Source organism: Columba livia, chromosome 13 (genome assembly GCF_036013475.1).
Source record: "Columba livia isolate bColLiv1 breed racing homer chromosome 13, bColLiv1.pat.W.v2, whole genome shotgun sequence".
In the NCBI taxonomy this organism is placed as follows: domain Eukaryota; kingdom Metazoa; phylum Chordata; class Aves; order Columbiformes; family Columbidae; genus Columba; species Columba livia.
In genome coordinates, this window is record NC_088614.1 from 5,015,590 (window position 1) to 5,037,382 (window position 21,793).

General features: G+C 49.9%; 2 protein-coding genes across 7 annotated transcripts in view; one reads left to right on the forward strand and one right to left on the reverse strand.

The window, feature by feature from the left end:
* Positions 1 to 11,925, reverse strand: part of AP1G1 (adaptor related protein complex 1 subunit gamma 1) — a 43,562-nt gene extending 31,637 nt beyond the window's left edge. For 2 of the 5 annotated variants that reach the window (XM_065028251.1, XM_065028248.1), the window contains exons 1-2: positions 11,683 to 11,925; positions 3,374 to 3,577 (exon numbers count right to left, since the gene is read on the reverse strand). In XM_065028251.1, coding sequence (XP_064884323.1) covers positions 3,374 to 3,429 — 56 coding nt within the window. In that variant the 5' untranslated portion in view covers positions 3,430 to 3,577; positions 11,683 to 11,925. Of the gene's footprint in view, positions 1 to 3,373; positions 3,578 to 5,415; positions 6,158 to 11,019; positions 11,235 to 11,682 lie in introns of those variants that run through there. The other 3 variants (XM_065028253.1, XM_065028249.1, XM_065028250.1) reach the window with 3 other exon arrangements.
* Positions 11,926 to 12,083: 158 nt separating this feature from the next.
* On the forward strand, positions 12,084 to 19,830 carry ATXN1L (ataxin 1 like). Of its 2 annotated transcripts, none has more exons than XM_065028263.1 (2): positions 12,084 to 12,460; positions 13,309 to 19,830. In XM_065028263.1, the coding sequence occupies exon 2, from the start codon at positions 13,398 to 13,400 to the stop codon at positions 15,459 to 15,461; it is 2,064 nt and encodes a 687-aa protein (XP_064884335.1). In that variant the 5' UTR covers positions 12,084 to 12,460; positions 13,309 to 13,397; the 3' UTR covers positions 15,462 to 19,830. The 2 variants fall into 2 exon arrangements, with proteins under 2 accessions (XP_064884335.1, XP_064884334.1); XM_065028262.1 differs by lacking the exon at positions 12,084 to 12,460 and adding an exon at positions 12,511 to 13,064.
* The last annotated feature ends 1,963 nt before the right edge of the window (positions 19,831 to 21,793 follow it).

Genomic DNA, 21,793 nt, shown 5'->3' on the forward strand with positions numbered 1-21,793 from the left:
CGTGCAGAAATGTCACCTGTGTTCACCAGCATGAAGGAGATCCCTAAGATAACATGCATAGCTGCCACTTGCAATCAGCTCATTAAGAATTTAATTGCTAACTTATTTTTAAACTTAACACTTTCTTACTGGGAAGAAAAAAAAAACCAAACACAACAGAGATACTCGGCACACTAACATATCTTTCTCTAACAGATAAGTAATCAAGTAGAATCAATCTCTACTTTCCAGGCAGGAAGCAGCAGAAACAGCTTCTCAAAACAGTTAAGAGACCTGTCCCTGGCCAACACATCCCATTGACTTGCTCTACAAAGTAGCTGGGGCAGCCAGTGAGCGTACAGGGTACGTGCAGGGGGGGTCAGACAAAGCTTGCAACGGACCCATTGGAAAGGAAGGGGACATGCAGAGCCAGAAATACAGGGCACCATGAACAGTCCCTCATGGGCCCAGCTACAGGGAAGCTCGAACAAGGCACAGACACAGGTGAGATGCAAGAAGCACACACACATCAGGAAGGTAAAGTTGTGCAGGATACTGATAAGAAAACCTAAGTTGAAGTGCTATAGCCAAGCCACCGACCAGCTCCCACCACTGCATGGCATCTCAATTATGCCACAAATTGTCACACATGAACATCCAGCTAGTGCAGGGTGACAAGGGTGACAAAGTGGTTAAGGAAAAGCTTGAAAGAAAGCAAGTTCAGTTTGCTAGGTTTAAAGAGGCTGAAGATCTAGAATACAGGAACACCTCTGAACAATAAGATCAGTCATCCACAAGGATAACTGAACTTCCATGAATGGGCAAGATAAACCAGGGATGAAGAACAGAACACTAGATAGCAATCTCTTATCTTTACAGTGCTTTCTGTAAGAGAAAAAGGCACCTCCGAACCAGCTTTCTTCTCCAGGTTTACAAGATACTTTCCGATACAACCCTCTGCAAAAACATCACGTAGAACTGATGACATCTAAGCTACAGTGTAAGAGCCACAGGCAGAAGATGAATGACTACGAAAAAGCAGAAGGAAACTAATGACTGCAACAGATACTGTAAGACGTATTTCTAGTACTTTTCTATTTGAAAGATACTATTGGAACTTACTCTGTGAAAGGCTGATGAGCTCTTGTTTCACTTGTATACAAACGCATGCAAACTAACTTCAGGCCCAGCAATACTGAGAAACATGATCAGCTGAAACTCTTAGTAGGTCTAATTAGTGGAAGAAATCTTGATACCGTTATATCCATTTCATTCAAACAAACAACTAAAATCTGCTACATCAGTACTGTAACAGATACACTAGTAAAGTCGGGTATGATACAGGCATATAGCCAGACTACAATTTACCCAAGTTTTTACTGACATAGCCACTCCTCCAAGTGCATTTTTTTTTTTCAAGTGGAGGTAATGACAATAATAATAATGAAGTTTTTTGACCATTTGCCCAGGCTGCCCGATACCTTCTCAACTTGCACAAATGGCATTTGTACCCGCTCAAGAGACAGCTTGGCATCCAGTGCATTTCAGCATGCACTGGCTAAATATGGTACTCACGCTCATATTTCTGTACAAGATACCCTGGATCAAAGTTGAGGATCCCTGGCTTGGAAAGAAGTAGACCAACCATTCACTACTTCTGACACCTTCTGTAAATTCTTTTCTGTTATAGGTTATCCCATCCACACTGTTAGCTGAAGTCAGATGTCTGCTTACATCTTTAACAGAGACTGTCTAACATGGCCTGTGGGCCTATTCTGTTTTTCACCAAAACGCATTTCCCGCATATTTATCCTGTCACTCTCTGAAAATTCCTGTCTACAATGCCAGACTGTCTGTCTACAAGACTTCACTGCTGGAACAGCATGTGTCTTCAACAGGCACCCACGCTCGTGCAAACTACACTGCACCTGCACAACATCAGCACTTTGAAGGATTCTTTCCAGTTATAAGCACTGAGGATGTGCAAAGGTCTGCAACTTACTCACTTGGAGAACACTTATTAAAACCCCTCCTCAGCATTGGGCCCTATATGGTCCTGACACGCAGCTGACAAACTGCATGAGAACCAAGGCCAGTGAATAAAATACTCTGTTTCCAAAAGAGATACTTCTGTCTGAGATGCAGCAACCCCAGCAATAAGAGATATTGAACAATCTGGTTTACTCTCCTTCCACAAAGAGTGAAGAGGTAATTTACCATAACTGACCAAAGCAGAAAATGAAAAAATTATTAGATAGCTGGTCTAGTCTTCCATGTGTGGGATTAAGTACTTGAATAACAAGACAAAATAATTCAAATAAAATTTAAACAAGTTCCTAACATTGGCCAAATATGGAAGTTCTAGCTGAGACTTATCTGTAACACTTTTCATTCTTCTTGCAGCTCGTCCTTAGCCTTCATTTTTGTGACAGGAAGTTTCTCTATCGGACCAGGGAGCCTGGCTGCGTGAAGTGTTAAGAACAGGATAATACACAAATTCACTTGCTCTTATGCAACAACCCATTGTCCTGTGAGAAGAATGCAATCATGTAGAAGTAAGCTTATGCACTTTATATGCAATAACACAGCTCAGACTCACTCCCTAACACGAAGACCATTTGGAAATGGATTTCAGTGGTTTGAGTTTTCTGTTTCAATGAGACACGTCAGGACTGGTAAATCCAATCACAAACGGATAGACTTCCAAGACATAAAGCTACTTTAAGGGGTACAACAATTCCACTGGCTTTTCATTTGGATTTATGGAAGGCCTAGGTTAGGTTACTGCTAGCAGGGCACTTACTGACTTCTAAGCAAAACTCACTATGCCCCAAAGACTAAGCAAACACAACTTGAAGGACGTATTGTAGATCAAGAACTCCTATCTTCCTGTCTCCCTTTTCCACAATCTGTGCCAAACACATCATGTCAAAAGTAAGCTAAGAGATGGAAAACTCATAACAGCATTCTCCAAGTCACTTCACTAAGATGGGAATAAGGATCACCAGTTTCTCATTCCTGGGAACAGACCAGCTCTTATTTGCCTAGAACAGATTGCTTTAGAAGGAAAAGGGCACAGAACCTCCTTTGAAGCATCTGGTATTTTCCATCAGAGACAGAACTCCAGAGTGCTGTTTGGAACCCATCTAGAAATATCCGTATGTACCGGACTGTGGTCTAAGAATGACTGCGCTGAAGAAACATGAATGGGGAGGGGCAGACAGCCTGGCAAAAGCAGACTAATCCTAAGCTTCCTACCAAAATATGGGAGTCTCCAAACAGCAGATCTCACTAACGAAGTCAAAGCTAACTTCATGCTCCAAACAAGTCAATGTGCCCAGAACACACAATGCAGACTGGCATATGCAGAGACCACAGCAAGCACTGAACCTACCTGTCCAAAATGTGCGGGGTATCCCAGCATGTGCATATACAGCAGCTTTGCCACATTTCTGCATCGGTATGTGTTATCTTCCTCTCGGAAGGATGACCGGATAGCAGCACATTCCTTTTGGATCATCTCACGCTCTTCTGCCTGGGTTCTTGCTGTCCGGATGGTCCGGATCAACTCCCGCAGTCTGATGGGGGCTGGCATCCTCTGAGAGAAGAAAGAGAGCTTTAAATCTTGTACCGTACCTGAAGGCTTCATAATGGTCTCATACTTTTGCCTTTTTTTTTTTTTTTCCTTTTTTACCCTACAATTATATAAGTACAAGAATTATGACAATGCAGACTGCTTCAGCAGAAGAATTCACTGTACCTCACATTTGCTCTTCCAGAACACTAGATACAGGAATTGCTATGCTCTGAGCTGGCTGCCAGATGAACATGACAACTCTCCCACCCCAAACATGCAGAAATGGCACTCTGCAACGTAGGCTCTCATATCGACATCATGTGTCTCTCCCCAGAGAAGTCAGGCTCCAAAGAGAGTTGATCCCAAAATCATGACCACTTGGGACAGAAATCCTTTATATTAATGAAAAGCGATGTTGTTTAATAACTTGCACAAGATTTCATCCAAGTATTTCAGATTGTAGGATTTTTGAAGCTTGACTAACTGGTGCCACGCACACTTCCTCCCTAGATGCGTGGAAGTCAGCAGAAACAGCAGATGGAAGAGTAACCCCAGCTGTGCGGATATTTCAGAGAATCTTCTTTTAAAAATAAAGTTAACACCATCCTTTTACTAGACACCAAACAGAGCAATCCTTTCTAAAACAAGCCTGTCATGTTACTGTCTGATGGCACCGGTATGAAATACTACACAAGAAGAGTATATTCTACATGAACTTCAAGTAGTTTTGCTTCACCAAGTGGAATACTGATGGAGCCACATGACCTAGAGAGCAACTCAGTCTTCTGAGCACCACTTGAGAGGAAAACGGCTCCCAAAGAAAAGCCAAACTTAAAAATTATGTTCAACATTTGAACTTTTTTAGTTCATGCTTACCAAAGCTGACTTTTGATGTTGTGGGGGATCAGACTATGCAAGCACCTCTACAATCTTTTTTCATCCACCCAAGATGGTAAACACAACTGAGCCATTCTGATAACAGATCATGCCACACCAACTTGTAAAAAGTTACTATGGCAGCCTGCTACAGATTTTGTTTGGGCCACTGTCCTCCCAGAACAGTATCACAGTATGCTTGGGATTGGAAAGGACCTCAAAAGATCATCTAGTCCAATCCCCCTGCTGGAGCAGGAACACCAGTGTGTCACACACTTCAAGCACTACCACATCAGAAAAATCTGTGCATTGAAATACTGCACTAACTGCTTTGCATGACACCACAGAACAGGCTGGCAAACATACAGAGTTAGCAGGGACTAACTTAGAAAGTTAAAAATGTTTAAACTCACTTTGCCTGTTTCTTCCTACTCCTACTAGAGGCATCTGCAGAATACGTAAACCTGAAGAGCCATGTGCTGCCCACAAAAACTTCAATAGCAGCTTTTAGATCACTGACTATACCAGGTGACAAGCACCAAGATGATACTCAGAGAAGGTCTACTGAGTAAATAACTACAAAACTGGGAGAAGCCAAGCCAGCAGAGACTGCTGGGGCAGATACTACCATTTCATTAAAAGAATACAGCTACGTGGTGCGGCTCAAACATATGAACGAAGGAGCTGGGGATGCCTGAACTGGTATTTTTCATGTCCTGCTGGTTAACCTCTCCCAGAGCTCTAAGATTAGCAGCATATGCCCCTTGGTCATCAAGCAAAGATCCATAGTTCGTAGGGGTCAGGAAAGCTAATAATCATAAATCCAAGACATCTGAGCAAACAAACCAGGTTTTGTGAAGGTATCACAATACCTGATAAAGTCACTTGGAATCTCAAGTTTCACTCCTACCTCCAAGCAAATTAGCTTTTTAAGGTTTATATATTTTCACATTCAGTAAAGCAACCCCATCAATCATTCACACCTCTTGGACAAGCCCATGTTTATCCACATGATTCCATCCAGGGTCAGGCTGTAACTTAAGTATTAAGGCCACAATGCTTCGACATACAGCAGCAGGACTGCAGGGCAGACCATGTACCTTGCAGACTTGGGAGAAAAACAGGCAGAGGAGGTAGAAGGCAGGCAGCAAAATTACACCGATATTCCTGCAGGATGGAAAACACTAATTCACACAATACAGCAACACTTCTCGTGATACAGTTCAAACCAGTATGCACTTGCAGATGCAGAGCTGAAGAAAAGAACCGCCACTAACTGGAAGAGAAGACCGCAGCAGCTCCACTGTTCTTGTTCCTTTCTAGAGGAAACAGCCATCAGTTCCGTGCCTTTCCCTTCCCTTACTCAAATCAACTCTCAGCATCCCTTGTGTGTCGGTTTTCTAGGATTCTGCTAGATCACAGAACATGAAACAAACGTTTTTCCGCACACACGCTGCCAAGCCAGCCCTGCCTGGGGACTGGCTCACTGAGCACAGCGACAAGCTGCAACAGCAGGACAGGCACTAGGTCTCATGTCCCCATGGACACACAGCTGGCACTCCAGGAAGCTGAGCATCATAAGAGGCACAACAAATGGAATAGGGCTTCAAGAGGCCCTAGAAGATGATCTATTAACAAATCTTTATCATATAAACAAAGTATGGACAACACGCAGCAAAACCACAGCATGGCTCTGCCAAGGCAGTCAAACAGCCACATCAAAAAATCTTACTGGGACTTGAAATACAACCACACAGACTGCACTAAAGGAGGGAATTAGGACTATCCATCAATAAACAGATTAATAATGGGAGTTAAAACAAAAATAATAAAGAAATACAAAAGCAAGATATAAAGAGGATTAAACAATTTAGAGCCCAGAAGAACTAAAACACTTAAGTGATCATCTAATTGTGACTGTATCATTTGTCTTGAGATGAGACAATCTTGAAATTCATATTATGAACCCCATAAAAGATTAAGAAAAGTCAGCTTCAGGTGACTACTACTAAGCTATCAAATAGCAAACTGCTACGAAAAAATTAATTTTACAGAATTTTCTATAATACAGAAATGCATTTTATTGCCCAGATGGAGGGCAACCAGCACCATCCAGTAACAGCAGAGCTGCAGTTTCACTCCAGCAAGCTAAGTGCTGCTTGGGACTTCCTTCAAAGGAGCAGGTCCTGTTCTTCGGGATTAATTAACATTTTTCATCAGTACAGGCATGTGTTTTAAATCCTTGCACATTAACATAAACGACGAGGCAGTTTTAGTAGTTACCTCTTTCCCCACTTTGTTTCCAGCAGCGCTTTCCCTCTGCCATTTCTTTGCTAACTACATGCTCTAGAATTAAGGGATGACCCCCAAGCACCTGAAAGGAGCCTACCAGTTAATATTCACTATGTCTGGTACAACTGGACACACAATTCTTTGACCTCAGCCACTCTGTTTCCTCCTTCTCGTTTTGAAGGCCTGGCTCCTTCCTACTATCAAGATCAAAGCTTCTGAAAGAGTTCAGTATCGACCTCAGATTAGTTCCAAGGTAGGTGGCTTGCCTCTAAGCTCCTTTAAAATAAGAATTCCAGCTTGTTTCCTAGTCTGCTATTAATGCATTCTTCCCCTGAACTAACTAAAAAAAAGCACTCTTTCTTTATGCAACTAATTCCTAATAAGCTATCCAAAAGTGAAAAAAATAATAAAAAAACCAAAAATCATAATGTATTAAAACAATTTCATTTTTGTCTAAGCTTTGCTTCTAAACCACTACTTTCTCCCCTTTATAATCTTTTAGTAGCTAAGCTTGTCATGTTTCAAAGCTAAAGATTTTACTCAACATGCCATTATGCCATGAACATTTATAGAACCTTACTAAAAGTCTCCCTAAGAATATACAATCCTATTGAAATGATTGTTCACCAAATGACCTTTTATAAGAAGCTCCTAAAATTACCAAAACTCACACGTAAAATGCTCAAGTGCTTCAGCCAAGCTATATTGCTATCAGGAACTATAGTGTAAAGACAAAAGGACTTGAGTTGAGAACCTTCTCTCTGGAAGCTGTTCGGAAATATTAGCTTATGTCTAAAAAAAAAAAAATAAAACCACTTTTTCAACTAAAAAAAAGTATGCTTAACAACTTGTTTAGGACAAATTACCAAATTATCAGACGTTTTAGAATACCATTATTATTTAGCCTTGAATTCTGGAAACTGTACAATATAAAACCTATCAAAGCTCATGGAATTATTCAAAGAAGGGCTTTACTGTTTGGAGAAATAGTCTGAATTTTCAATTCAAGTAAGATACATACCCAGTAACAGCTTTTCCTGTAAAGAGTATTTCTGAACTTGGTTCATCCTAGAAAGCAATCCAAGACTGAAGAAATAGGCATTTTCAAACATATCCGAAATACACAACTTGAGCTGCTCCAGCCCAACGCACACAGAATTTCTCACATTCCTCAAGCAAAACCAGCTTTTGGGAAGTTACATAATTAAAGCCTGACCCAAGTACCAACTGAAATCAGTAGCAGAACTTCCCCACTTGCTCCACTGTAACTGAATCAAGCCTCCTGTACACAAGAGCAGAGGCAGATCTGGAGCACATGAAAGGAATAACTGCAATGGTTAAGTACTAAATCCTGATGGCCTCAACTCCACACTGCTGTCAGCAGGTTTCACACTTCCATCCCAGACTTAAAAACACCAACCAAACAAAAAGGCATATTGGCAGTAAAAGCAGAAATATACACTGCAAAGGGAGATGAAGCTGTGAACAAAAGGAAAGAGGTTGGTATACAGCCTAGTATTACCAATATTTACATAGGAAACAGTAAACACCTAACCAAGGGGTACTATCATCATCAAGAAGGGCAAAGAAGGGCAAAAGCAACATAAAAGAGTTGAGAGAAAAAGCAACCAACCATACAACACTCCAAGTGGGAAATAATCTCTTGAGAAAATGCTATTTAATACAACAGAGAACTAAAAAGCAGAAAATAAGTAACATCAGAAAAAATAAAAAAGAAATGAAGTCAGCTAGCTAGTGGCTTCACCATGGAGGACGGTAAGGGAACAGCACCAGTGTTAACACTGGGCAGGGCATACAGACAGCACTGGTGGGGTGGCGAAGACATTAAGTAAGGAAAACCACACCCCAAATCAAAAGTTACAAAATGGTCTCAGAAGAAGTGATGGTCCCATTTCCAACTACGTTCAAGAACCAAGAAATGCAGCACAAGAGTAGTGAAGAGACAAGCCACCACGCTGCTCAGGAGCGGCCAAGAGGACAGTGCCAGGGGATGCTGCACTGCCGAGACCTTCAGCCTCACCAGGCTGCCAGCCAGACCCGGCAGCCCTTCCTCCTCTGCTCCAGCGGCACATCGAGATCTCCTCTGCTCCCCGCAGCCCAGCGGCACATCGAGATGGCACGTCAGCGGCACAGCAGTGAGGCAGGCGAGTGCTTTCGATGAGGCTCCACTCGTGCACAGCAGGACACGCACGCCAAACCAAACAGCTCCTCACCTCACCTCAAGAGATGCACTGAGCTTTCAACCATTACAAATATTAATGGAAACATCTGCCAAAAAAGAAAATAAATATTTCCCTTTATTTAGAAGCCAATGAACAAAGCACTGGACGAATAACTAGCACGTCTACATAGCTGATCAGCATGATAGATGAGACTCAAAATTCCAGATTTCCTTGCTTCTGTTTCTAATCTTCAGTCACTGCTGACGTCCATTACCTTTGTATTTCTCACCTGCTCCTGGTTTCCCAACTACTCTGATCTGTAAGGCAACCTGGTTGGTTTACTTCCTGTTCACTTTCCTGCAGAGTTAAAATAACAGAGAAAAAGCTACTATTTTGTGACAAAAAACTCAAACCTTTCTTCACCTCACTCAATGTCAGGTGAAAGATGAAACCCCACGTTTTTACATTTATTAACATAAACTTTACAAGATCACAGGTAATTTCAGCTACACCCTAGGAAGTTCTAATCTCAGGTTTTAGCTATAGCATCTGTGCCAAACAGCAGATAAAGGCTGATGCTACTGCTTGTGATAGTGGCAGAGTAACTGTTTTTTGAGTTACAGCTTCATCACATATTCATGTATTAACTGCAAAACTCTCATGCAATGAAGTAATACTCCTACCAAGGCAGACCAGACCCTTTTCCTCAGAGAATAGCCAAGCATAATCTAGAAAAATTAACACCACTTTCACTCAGAAGTTTGCCCTGTTATTAAAACGTACAAAGAAATAAAACAAGCCATCTCCTGAAGTTACATACACTGCATGCACACCAAAATGAAAAATATCCCCAGTAAAGAGGCACGAGAAGCTCTGCTGAATGAGCGCCCTCACCTTGAGGAGCAGTTAAGACTTTTATGAGCCCTTACACTTTGAAAAGTGACTTTCCAAACCTGAGCTGTGTTAACCAGATCCGCCTGTGGGGCTAAGAACAGATAACTTCGGTTCCTCTGCTTCTGTTCGCAACCTTTTTACACTGTTGTCTGACAAACTTCCTGACCTCACTTTGGTTTACAACGATGCCAACGAAAGTCTCTGTATGCAAAGGAGCCATCAAGAACCAAACATTTTTGTATCCCTTACTCTCTGGCCAGGACACTGCAATAAGGGCACTGCAGGACCCCTATCAGACGCCTTTAGAAAAGAAATCAGACCAGCAGTCACAAGAACAAAAACATCCCCAAAAACACCCCCAAACAAAATAAAAAAAGAACACTTTTTTATCATTAAAAGCAGGAAATCTGAAAACATTATCTTACATGCTGGAGACAGAAAAGTTGCATCCCTTCCCAAAACAATTACCCCAGACTTACTTTCCCCTTCCCGATTCACATGAATTTAAATATCTTCCCCTTCTCCCATCACAGAGGAACAGAGGGGGTCACACTGAACACCTCTGAAAAAACACACTCTCTTGCCTTCATGGAGCTCTCAGGTACCCCATTAAAGTTCTCAAATCCTGTGCCAAACACCAGAATGCATACGAGTGCAAAGAGAGAATGTGGCAATAGAACGGAACATGCAAACAAACAAAGGAAAAGGTAACAAGTGTAGTTTAGAGCAGAGGGTGGGGAACAGACACACTGAAACCAGCTGTGCATCGTCACACAGAAGCACAACAGCAAAAAACCAAAAACCTCTGCAATTTTAAACACAGGATTCTAGGGCCGCTGTGCACATGACGATACGTGTATGTTGTACTTTGTTTGAGCCAAACACATTTTCTGGTCCCGCACATGAAACGCCACCCTCCCAAAGGTGTCCCACTGAGACTCTGCAATGGTCCAGTAACATTTCAAGCATCCAAAAATAAAATACATCACTAAGCACTTTTAAGCATTACTTGCAACGTAATAAAACACATAACTGTTTTATCTATGAACCTGAAAAATAAAGTTTATTATTAAAATAAACCTTATAATTAGTTTTACAGCCTGTGAGAGAAGAGAGAGAACTTGACCAAGCTTGAAGGGGCTTGAACCTGCCTTTACAACTGACGGTGGGACAGTCTGCCGCTAACAGAAACCCGGAGTCACAGGTTTTTGCAAATACCTTTAGTCATAAACCGGAGGTTTTTGTTTCTATTAAAATCCACGCAACCACAAGACAACGGGCAACCACTCTCAGTATGAGACGCCAACGACCACGCTCCGAGCAGTTGTGCGGCACAATAAAACACCAGAGGAAAGGCACGCCAAGAGCCGAGCTGCTCCCGCAGCGCCAGGGCCCGGCCCGGGCGGCCGCGGCGCTCCGTGCTGCCAGGACTTGTGAAACCGCCGGCCGAGCTGCCCGAGCCCCGGCTGAGGGGCAGCGGGGTCCCGCCAGCAGCGCCCGGGGCCGCGGGCCGAGGCGCGGACGGCGGGGCCGCCCGGAGCGGGCAGAGTCCGGACGGGCCTGGGCCGGGCTGGGCCTCAGGCCGCGGGCAGGCAGCCCGAGACGAGTCGCGGTGCGGGGGCCGCGGGAGGGCACCGGGCGGCCCCCGTAGGCAGGAAAGGCCGCGGGGGCCCGCGGGGCCGCGTCCCGGCCGCGGCCACCGGCGGGCAGGGACAGCCACGGTACGCGGGGCCTGGGCGGCCAGCACCTCCCGGGGCAGAGCAACGGAGACCCAGCCCGGCCGACGGCGTAGGGAGGGGAGCAGGGGAGCGGGTGCGCGGCGAACGCCGCGGCAGGCTGGGCTGGGCTGGGCTGGGCGGGGGACGCCGCTGCCCCACTCACCGGGCCGGTCCCTGCAGCGGAGGAAGCGGCAGCAGCCAGGCATTCAAAATGGCGGCGGCGCGGCCGCAGCACCGATACCGCAGGCGGAGGGATCCGCAGGCCGGCACGCTCCCCTCAGCCTCCGGGCCTGTACCGGCCGCGCGCGGAGGTGCGGCGGCGGCGGCGCGAGCAGTAGAGCGGCAGCGCGGTACCGGCGGCTGCGGGGCGGAAAAGCCTCCTCGCACTACTTTTCTTGGCGGAAGCACCCGCGGCTCCGGTCTTGAGAAAGCGCGGTGCGTCAGCACCGTGGCAGTCACTGATGACGTCAAGCGCGGGGCGGTCTCCCGCGGCGCGCGCTGTGCCATGCTGAGGCCGCGCGGCCCGGGACCGGGGCTCCGTGGCCGTGCGGGCGGCCCGCCCCGTCCGCTGAGCGCAGCGGCAGGGAGGGCGCTCTCGGCCCGCGGTTTCTCGCGCTGCTGAAGCGCTGAGCGGTGACCCCGGGGACAGCGTCGCGCCCTCGCGACACTGCGACTCGGCTCTCCGCCGGCAGCGGGCAGGGCGCCTGGCGTGGGAGATGTGCGGGGAGGTTATCCTAAGGCCAGACCCGGGGAGGAGCCCGAGCACCCACGGCAGCAGCCCCGGCAGAGCCCGGGCTCGGGGACACCGAGCTGCCCCTCGGGAACACGCGGAGCGGCTGCTCGGCCCGTCCGGAGCGCGGTCTCGGAGGGGATCCGGAGCCGGCCGCGCTCCGGGCAGCTGCTCTCTGGCCTCCCACGACCTTCCACCGCCTCGACAACCAGTAAACGCCGAGGCGCTGCGCGCTTGTGGGGCCGCGCGGGACAGCCGGGCTGCCTGGGGCGCGGCGCAGGACAGACCAGGGGTGCGGAGCGGCAGCCCCTGTGGAGGCCGCAGGGTCAGGGATCCCTCGGGACCCGCACCCCCGCCTCCCACAGCGAGGAGCGGGCACAGCGCCCGGACTCCCGCGCTGCCCCGGGCTCATGGCGCGCACAGCGCCCGGGACCGAGCCCGCCCCTCAGCGGCGGGAGGCAGCTCACACCGCCCCGTATCCCCGCAGCCCTGTCCGTTCCTCCCGGGTTTCCGCCACCGTCCGGCGCGGCAGTGCTCCCTGCCCGCCGGAGCGCGTCCCGCCGCGGCCGGTTCTGGGCCAGGACCCGCCCAGGGCGGCCCCGAGGGGCGGGCGTGGCTGGTCGCCATGACAACCGGCGCTACCGGCTGTCTGTGACGTCACCGCAGGCGTCACGCCCCCTGCCGGTGGGTGAGGCGCTTCCGCCGCGCGGGGTGTGGCGTCATCGCCGTGCGCCGCGGCGCGGGGAGGGGCCGGGCCGGAGGCGGCCGCGGCGGCGCCGGGCGATGGGGGCCGCGGAGGAGCCGGGCGATGGCGGGTGAGCCGCGGGCTGCGCTGCGGGCCCGCGGGCCGGGGCTCTGGAGCCGGGGGTGGGGCCGGCAACCGCGCTCGGGCGGCCGCCGTCCCCGGGGCCGCAGCCCCGGCCTAGGGCGCCTAGGGCTCGGGCGCGGTGCCTTGTTCGCTCGGGGGTTTGGGGCTCGGGTGTCTCTCCGTCCCTGCGGTCTGGGGACTCCCGGGGGGCTCCGGGCCGGGACTGACGGCTCCCTCTGTTCCCGGTGCAGGTGAGGCGGCGGACGGCAGCGGGGATCCGGGAGCCCCTTGGGCGCCCCCATGAACGAGCGTCGCGGCTGCCGGGACAGCGCGGGGCGTCATGAGAGCGGGACACGAGCGGAGCCAGGAGTGCCTCCCGCCCAAGAAGCGGGAACTTCCCGCCGCCAGCACCGGCACCGAGGCGGGGCGGGCGGGGGGCGCCTCTGGCGAGGGCCCCGAGTGGGCCCGGACTGGCGGGCCGGGGGCTGCCGCCCTGCGCTACGGCCCTGGCGAGGCCGCGGAAGCGGTGGCGGGGCTGACCGTGGACCAGTACGGGATGCTCTACAAAGTGGCGGTGCCACCCGCCACCTTCTCCCCCACGGGTCTGCACCCCGTGGTGAATGTGAGCCCCCTGCCCCCTGCCTTCAACGTGACCTCGCCAGTGATCCAGCACCCGGGGGTGTCCTACCCCCCCATCCACTACGCGCAGATCCCCCCAGCGTCCCTGCAGTTCATCGGCTCGCATTACGCGGTGCCCTACGCTGTCCCGACGGGCTTCCTGCCTAGTCCGCTCCTGTCACCTTCCACCAACCTCACGGCCTCTCATGTCCCCCACTTTGTGCCATATGCCTCTCTCTTCACGGAAGAAGCCGCTCCTTCCCCCCAGACTACCTCTCCTACCCACAGCTTCAGCAAACCTGCTTCTGCAATCTCTCCTTCTGGCCAGATGCAGCACCACGCTGGGACCCAGCCGTTAGATATCGCACCAGGTAGAATTCCTGTTTATTACCAGATGTCCCGCCTCCCACCAGGGTATTCAGCCTATGAGGCCCCTTCAGCAGGTGGAAGTGCAGAGTCCCCTCAGCAAGATGGTGAGCTCAGTTCAGAGGTTGCTGCTGCCAACGGCGGACAGAGACACCTGGAGCAGAGTGTGAGGAGGACCAGCGAGGCTGTGGACCCTGCCGGTGGTAAAGGTGAAGACTGTCTGCCAGGGACTGCAGCGGGATGTGCGGTCGACGGACAGTTCCTTTCAGGTTACCAGACGTTGGGAACAGCGGTCTCTGTGCCAGCTCACAGAAGCACCCCAGACGCTGATCTGGAGGTTCAGAGGGTCGTGGGGGTGTTGGCATCTCAGGATTATCAAGTTTTGGCAGCCCAGAGGAAAGACGACCCGAGCCCTTTAAACCTTTGCCATAATATCGCTGATCAGCAGGGGGAGTCGAGGGACCCGCTGAGGAACGCAGCGGAAAGGGCCGCTGCTGACAAGAGCCAGAGCAGGAGCCCGTGTGTGAGGTCTCCTGAAGAGCCGGTTAGACAGAGACAGTTAACCAAAGGAACGGTGATAGCCAACGGCAAACCGGTGCAGTTCCCGGTCGGGTCTGAGCCCATCAGGTCTTCCAGTTCAGAAGTCCTGGCAGGGCGCAGCCCGGACGCACCGGCTCGAGGAAACATGCTCGAAAAGGACGTGGCCCCGCTGCAGCCACTCAGCTCCTCACACTTGCCCTCCCACTTCATGAAAGGAGCCATCATCCAGCTGGCCACAGGGGAGCTGAAGCGGGTGGAGGACCTGCAGACTCAAGACTTTGTTCGCAGTGCGGAGGTGAGCGGGGGCCTGAAGATCGACTCCAGCACCGTGGTGGATATTCAGGAAAGCCAGTGGCCAGGGCTTGTCACGCTGCATTTTGTGGTTGGGGAGCAACAAAGTAAAGTGAGCATTGATGTGCCCCCGGAGCATCCCTTCTTTGTGTATGGCCAGGGCTGGTCCTCCTGCAGCCCGGGGCGAACTGCTCAGCTCTTTGCTTTGCCCTGTCACAGGCTGCAGGTGGGCGATGTCTGCATATCAATCAGTTTACAGAGCATGAACGGCAGCTCCGCTTCTCAGGCTAACCACCCTCTTGCAGATCAGTTGGTGTCTACTAGGGAGAGATCTGAAAGAATGGCTCAGGGGTCCAGAGAACCGTCTGACAGAGCTGCTGAGAGGAAGAGCCACACAGACAGGGACAGTGCAGCCCAGGGCTCCCGTGCAGAGCCCTCCCAGCCTGAGGCTCAGCACAGCTGGACAGCCCCAGGCTTCCAAAGATACAGTGCGCAGGCAGAGGAGCCGCGGCCCTCCCTGCCCCGTCCCTCCTTCATTCCCCAGGAGGTCAAGCTCTCTATCGAAGGGCGTTCTAATGCAGGAAAGTGATCCCTTTGGGCTGTGAGGGCGGGCGTCCCCTGAGTTGCACAGACTTTGCGGCAGGTTCACCAGCACGTTCTGCCCCGCGGGACTGGGTCTGTCCCGGCCGGCCCGGCGGCTGAGCGCGTCCTGCTGGGGAACCCGGGGGCTCCGTCCCCTCAGGGAGCAGCGACAGGCTGGCTGGGGTAGAGAACGGGGATGACGGGAGCATTCCAGAGCCTGGGGCTTCCTCACCCTCTCAACTGAGCGGCTCCCTGCGGGGCAGGGCTGAGCGTTTGGGATGGGTGGGAGATGAGGCTGACACGGCTTAGGGCAGCAGGTAAAATTGCTGAAGATTTTATTCCTCCTTTCTCATGATGGGGAGAGTGGGTCCCCACTGGTGTTACGGGGGCTCTGCTCCCAGTATCCCTTTTCTTCACACATGCACTTTAAAAGGACCGTTCGCCGATGGAGCTCTTGAGGGCAGGATGGAGACGCTTCTCTGGTGGTTCTGTTTAATGTCTGTTCCACTGAATCCAACTGCTCTTTCTTCTTGCAAAGAATGTACAGATTTGAGTGAATCATGGAAATTCAAGAGGAAGGACCAAAAGGGTGGGTTTGGGTGTAGGTGAATAGGGAACTTGAGCACTTGGGATGGGAGACATCAGTTTCCTGCTACTAAATACATTTAATTATTTGCCACCAAATCAAATCTTTCTTCCCATCCTAACAACTTAAAGAAAAATCTCTTGGGCTTATAGCTTTTGCAGAGGCTTAGCCTATGAGTGAACAGGGTTGGGATTATTTTGGTTGGTTGGAATTTTTTGCTTTGCTTTGTTTTTGTTTTTTTTTGTTTGTTTGTTTGGTTGGGTTTTATTTGTTTTTGTTTGTTTTGTTTTGTTTTTTTGTGTGTGTGTGTGTGTGGTTTTTTTTAATTCTCATTTTCTTTTTTAAGCCGGTGTAAAATATGTTTAGCATTCTCTAGGGAAGGATGGAAACACATCCTTTTCCTGTGAGAAGACTGAGACTATTTTGTTATTAAATCAGAAGAAAACTTTCCAGATGGCTAATTCTTCCCTGCAGGCAGTTTCCCGAATAAGCTCTGGACAAGAGACGAGTGTTTGTGCATGTGCAGGCAAGGTACAAAGTTTCTGGTGAGTACAGTTCAATGATTAATATAGGGAATCGAAAAATATCGAAGCATCACAGGGCATTTTGGCGTGTTTTTGTGTTAGTTTTTTTGATGCTTCGCTTTGGAGTTCCTCTGTAGAACGCGGTAAAATCAAGAGCAGTCTTTTTCATGGTGAGATTTAATACAGATGTATATTAATACCTCGTTATGGTAATAACACTCCATTCAAGTGAAGGCTCCTGTAGTTACACTAATTTGCCCTCTCTGATGGTGTGTTATGACATCAGCTCTAACTGCTTAGCTAGAACAAAAGTAGTCACTATTATGTTGAGGATAAGAGTCTTCGCTGACTTAACTTGAGTTAGTATTCCGTGCATTGAGGTGCCCGTCTCTGTGCTAGGACCAGGCTTTTGAGAGGGTTTCTCTTCAGAGTGCAGGTGCTGATGCTGCTCCTGGTGTTCGTGTTCTGTTTGCCGTCTCCTCTCGCCCTCGCGAGGTCCTGCTGGCTGCGGGGACACCGCGTCCCCTGCCCCAGGTGCCTGTGCTGGCGCCTGGGGCAGCGCTCGGCTCACGGTGCTGCTGTCTCAGGGCTGCTCCACATGCTCCTGGGAACGTGTCCTGTAACGGGTTGGCTTCAGCTGACTGACAGAGGGGGCTCTGCCCGGGTACGGGGCGAACTGGAGCGTCTCTGAAATGTCCCTTCCCTCCAGGCTGTCAGTCTGTGTGCTTCACACAGTCTAGACGTTTCGATTGCCTTTGAGATGCCTGCGCCAGGACAGTTTCTGTTCAGGCCCTAGGTGAGGTGTGTGCTCCTCCTGTCTGTGCCTCCCGGGGGTTTCTCTGGGGTGGAGGTGCTGCCTGTATCGCTGGTTGCTTCCCATCTCATCAGCTGTGTGTGAAATGTATGAAGTCATGGTGATGCTGTCATGTGCAGGTTCTGCCTCCTTGGCTGCAGCAGCTGTGGGAACAGACGTTTTCATGGCACCATTTGTCAGTAAAATGTACTGTCTGGGCCCAGTGCTTGGCTTCATCTCCATCTTTGTGTCAATGCTGCTGTTGGTTAGACTCTCCTACGCAAAGACCTGGATTCATGTTGGGTTGTACTTAATGCTTGGGATATCCAGGGTGTTTGTGGCCAAAGGCAGAAGGCAGAGCAGCCCAGGTCCTCTTGCCTGTTCTTTGCATGGTGCACGCAGAGGCACTCAGAGCTGTGGCAAGCAGCTGAGGGCTCTGGCACACGGACGGCGTGTGAATGTAGATGAGCTGGTTGCACACAGGGAATGTCTGAGCAGCTGCAGGGCGCAGAGCCCCTCGTGTGTGTGTGAACACAGAAGCCTGTCTGGTAGAGAGGGTTTGGGGAGCTGGCCTTATCTCATGTGTTGCTGTAACTGCCACCCTGAGCAGCGGTCTGGCCAGGGCAGACGCTGATGGCTGAGGCGATCTGCACATGGCTTGAACAGCTTGGTGCTGTCAGCAGCTGGGTTTGGCCAGCTGCACGTCTGCTGAACGCGGTTCTGAGCCCTGCGACAGTGAGTTGGACCTTGGTGCTTCTGCCCAGACTCCCCATCAGCCCCACTGTTGTGCCTGTTCCAGCCACCAGCTCTTCTGTGGAAGCGGTGGTTCAGGACAGGCCTCATGATGGGGGGTTGAGATGAAGAATCTGGGCACCTGGCTGCTGCCCCAAGGGCGGAGGGGGCCCCGGCAGCCCAGCTTGGCACAGCTCTGGAACCTGCCCTTTCTGGGTCGGGTGGTTCTGCAGCCTGTGGTGGTGGTTGTGTTGAGGCTCTCCCGAGATGGGGAGTGTGTGCGATGGGCTCTCCTGGAGGCAGAAAGGCTACGAGTGAGCCCACGGAGGAGGTTTTTATTTCTTAGGTTTGCAGGGAAAGGTGGAGATAAAGCCAGGAAGACATTGTGGAGTGAGGTGGTTATCCAGGCTTTTCTGCTGGCAGAGACGTGACAGAGAAACATACTGTTTTCCTGCTGCTGTTGTTGTGAAGGGGAGGAGAGCTGTGGTCTGTCCTACCCACAGGAGGAGGAGGAGGAGACCTCCTGGCCTTGGTTTACTCAGCTCACACTCGTTGGCAAGAGCCTGTAGGATGCAATAACGGGTGTCTGTAGCCATCTGTCCCATCATGAAACATTCCTCGCGTCAGCTGCCCAGCAGGCCAGGCCTGTTTCTAGGCTGTGCTCCACACTGTTGCTCCAGGAACGTGAACTTGCTCCAGGTGCCGAGCGCTCGTCACTACCAGACTATGCAGAGGAAGCTCTGTCTGGAAAGCAGGAAAGCTGCAGAGGCCCCTCTGCCTCCCCTTTCCAGCAGGCGCGCAAGTATAATGCACTTTTCACATTAAGTGTCCCTGCCCCCTGTCCCTACCCCACACTTGAAGTCACTTTCCCCTGTAGAGAACCCACGATCCTCGTTACTCAGAAAATATTGTCAAAGAAACTACAGCAGTGTGAGTAGCCCAAGCGCTAGTTCCTGCCCGCAGCATACACGTGCCTTTCCCCAGCATCACTCACAACCACGCTTTGTCTTGTAGGCTGTCCTAGGGCCTGAAACTTTGCAGAAGCTGCTAAGACGGCTACGAATGCACATTCTGTACAGTTTGGCCCAGGGTGTGTTCCATGTATGGCTTAAAGTGCTGATGGTCAAGGCCCTTCCGTGGACGTCACCTCTGTCTGTGGAGGACGGGGCTTGTCCCTCACGTCCCTCTTGGCTGCCCCCCCGCAGGCGTGCCCACGCTGTTCTTGTTTTCCGCTTCGCGGCACCTGGTGCAGGGGAGGGTTTGCCGCGCACCGCAGCGGAACGACGAGCGGCACCGGGGAGCAGCCGGGCTGCCCCACGCAGGGAGCTCTTGTAGATACGTGCTGATCCCGCAACTATAATCCCAGTATGTAATGGCTGTATTAACATGTAACCGACCACGTTGTATCTAAAGCCTTAGAACTAGTCAGGTGCTCCCCTCCGACCTTGTTCCTTACCCTTTCCTCCTACCTGAACTTTAACAAAGCATTAATAATTCTAAGGATAATCTCTATTTTGTTGTGCTTTTTTTGTAACTGTTTTAAATAAATCAATTTGTACTGTATATTTGTACTTTTGGTGAGATCCTTTTTCCTGTTTTACCATTTTAAGTCTGTACTTGGCTACACACAGATTGTATTTTTATTGTTAACGCTCTTATGAATATTGCATTTAACTTGTTGACTCTGTAAACACAGTATATATCTATATATATATATCTATATATAAACCAATAGCTTTTCCTTTGGTGTTTGAGACTTTTTGCTTGTCTGTAGCATCAGTGATCATTAGGATGTGGCTTCTCTGATCTTACACAGAGTGATGTGGAGAGCTGTGACAAGAGCAGGGTGCAGGCTGTCTGGCAGATGGACTCAAAGCCAAAATTCTATGTTCAAATACTTTTGCTTTTATGTGGTCTCTTTCTTGAAGCCCTTGGAATAATGTTCAGGTGCCCCTGATGCTGCAGGGAAAGTTGCAGCTGCAGTTTGCAGAGTGAAGCTACATCTCTGCTGGCCAAGCAGAACACATGAGATGGAGCATTAGCAGATACTGCGAGAAGCAAGTTCTGTCGGTTTGAGTATGAATGGACAGAGGTAAGAGATGAGATCAAAGAACAAAGGAGAATATGAACAAGGTAACGTGGAACTGAATATACCCAGATCTGGTGCCTTTTCCCAAAGTGAGAGAGGTGAGGATGGCTCCTGGATGTCAGTTTGATGTGACGAATATGTTAAAACAGCTTCTGTAAGGTGAGGAAACAAGATCTTACAGTGGCATGTGGAGGAAATAGTAGTAATTAAATGCTTTTTGTAGCAAGCGTCCACAAGACTGTAAGGTTAGTTCACTATGATGAAAAAATGCAACATTATGTACTTTGAAGGCAACTATTCTGAGCATTAACTGGGGCTTTAAGGGACTTCAATCAACAGGTCTTCAAACCGAAAAAAGAAAAAGAGGGAAAAATCAGGTTTCTAAGTAGTCCATCTGAAAGAGGTTTTTTCTTGTTTTAACTTTTCTGATCTCGAGTAGGAGTCTTGTGGTCACCATTTCTGAGGTCATGCAGGGAGGCAGCAGTCGGAGAGGACGGTGGCTCCCGGTGAACAGACCCCATGTAACTGCGCTGCAGACCTGAACTGGAAGTGCTGTGAGAGCTGGAGAGCTCTTCCGGGCACAAACCAGATGTGTGGCACACCAGTGTTTGCTGGGCTGATGTTTGGAAACCACAAAGCTATGGCATGCATTTTTACATCCTCATTCTTAAAGAAACCAACTAAGGGAGAGTATGCCACTTGTTTGCCCCCCACATCATCTGGGCTAATGTTTTCCTTTTTCCTGTTTAAACGTGCCTAGATTTAATTTCCATAGTTGCACAGTTTCATAATGATTTCCACTAGCAATGGTAACCTTTTCCTATAGGTACAGCCTATCATCACATTTTTGCCTTGGCTACCTCTTGAATAAACTAAAGGTTTAAATTCATTTCCCTCTGGCAGGTTTTCCTGGACTCAGTAGCTTTCCATGGCTTCCCCCCAGCTCACCCTTTTCCATGTTCCTTTCATCAGTTTTGCTGCTGAGTGTGGAACCAAAAGCAACTTTCTTTCCTACCTATGTGGTTCTGTTTACTAACAGTTCCCCCCTCGCCCCACAGTGTTATTTGCAGAGACTGCTGAAAGTCACTCTCAGTCACAGAGGAATTTACTATGAGAATGAATAACTTGAGTGTGGTTCGTGGCCCTAGACAAGCACTGTTGCATTTGGCTGTATTGAAATGGTTGCACTAGCTCAGCATCCTGTGAAGTCATGGGACCGCTGAGGTGGGAAGGGACCTCCGGAGGCCACTGGTCCAGCCCTGTGCTCAGGCAGGGCCACCCAGGCCCAGCTGCCCAGGACTGTGTCTTCCGAGTGTCTCCAAGGTGGAACGCTCCACAGCTTCCCTGGGTGACCTGTCCCAGGGCTCTGTCACCCACACAGTGAAACAGCGTTTCCTGATGTTCAGAGGGAATCCCTTGTGTTCCTGCTTATGCCCATTGCTCCTGGTCCTGTCACTGGGCACCGCTTCAAACAGCCTGGCTCCATCTTCTTTACACTCTCCCTCCGGGTATTTATAAACACTGATGAGATCTCCCTCTCAAGCCTTCTGTCGTCTCCAGGGTGAGCAGTCCCAGCTCTCCCAGCACTTCCTCACAGCAGAGGTGCTCCAGCCCT

Bases quoted from the DNA above. Each gene is read 5' to 3' on its own strand.
- ATXN1L (XM_065028263.1), top strand. From the start codon at position 13,398: ATGAGAGCGGGACACGAGCGGAGCCAGGAGTGCCTCCCGCCCAAGAAG.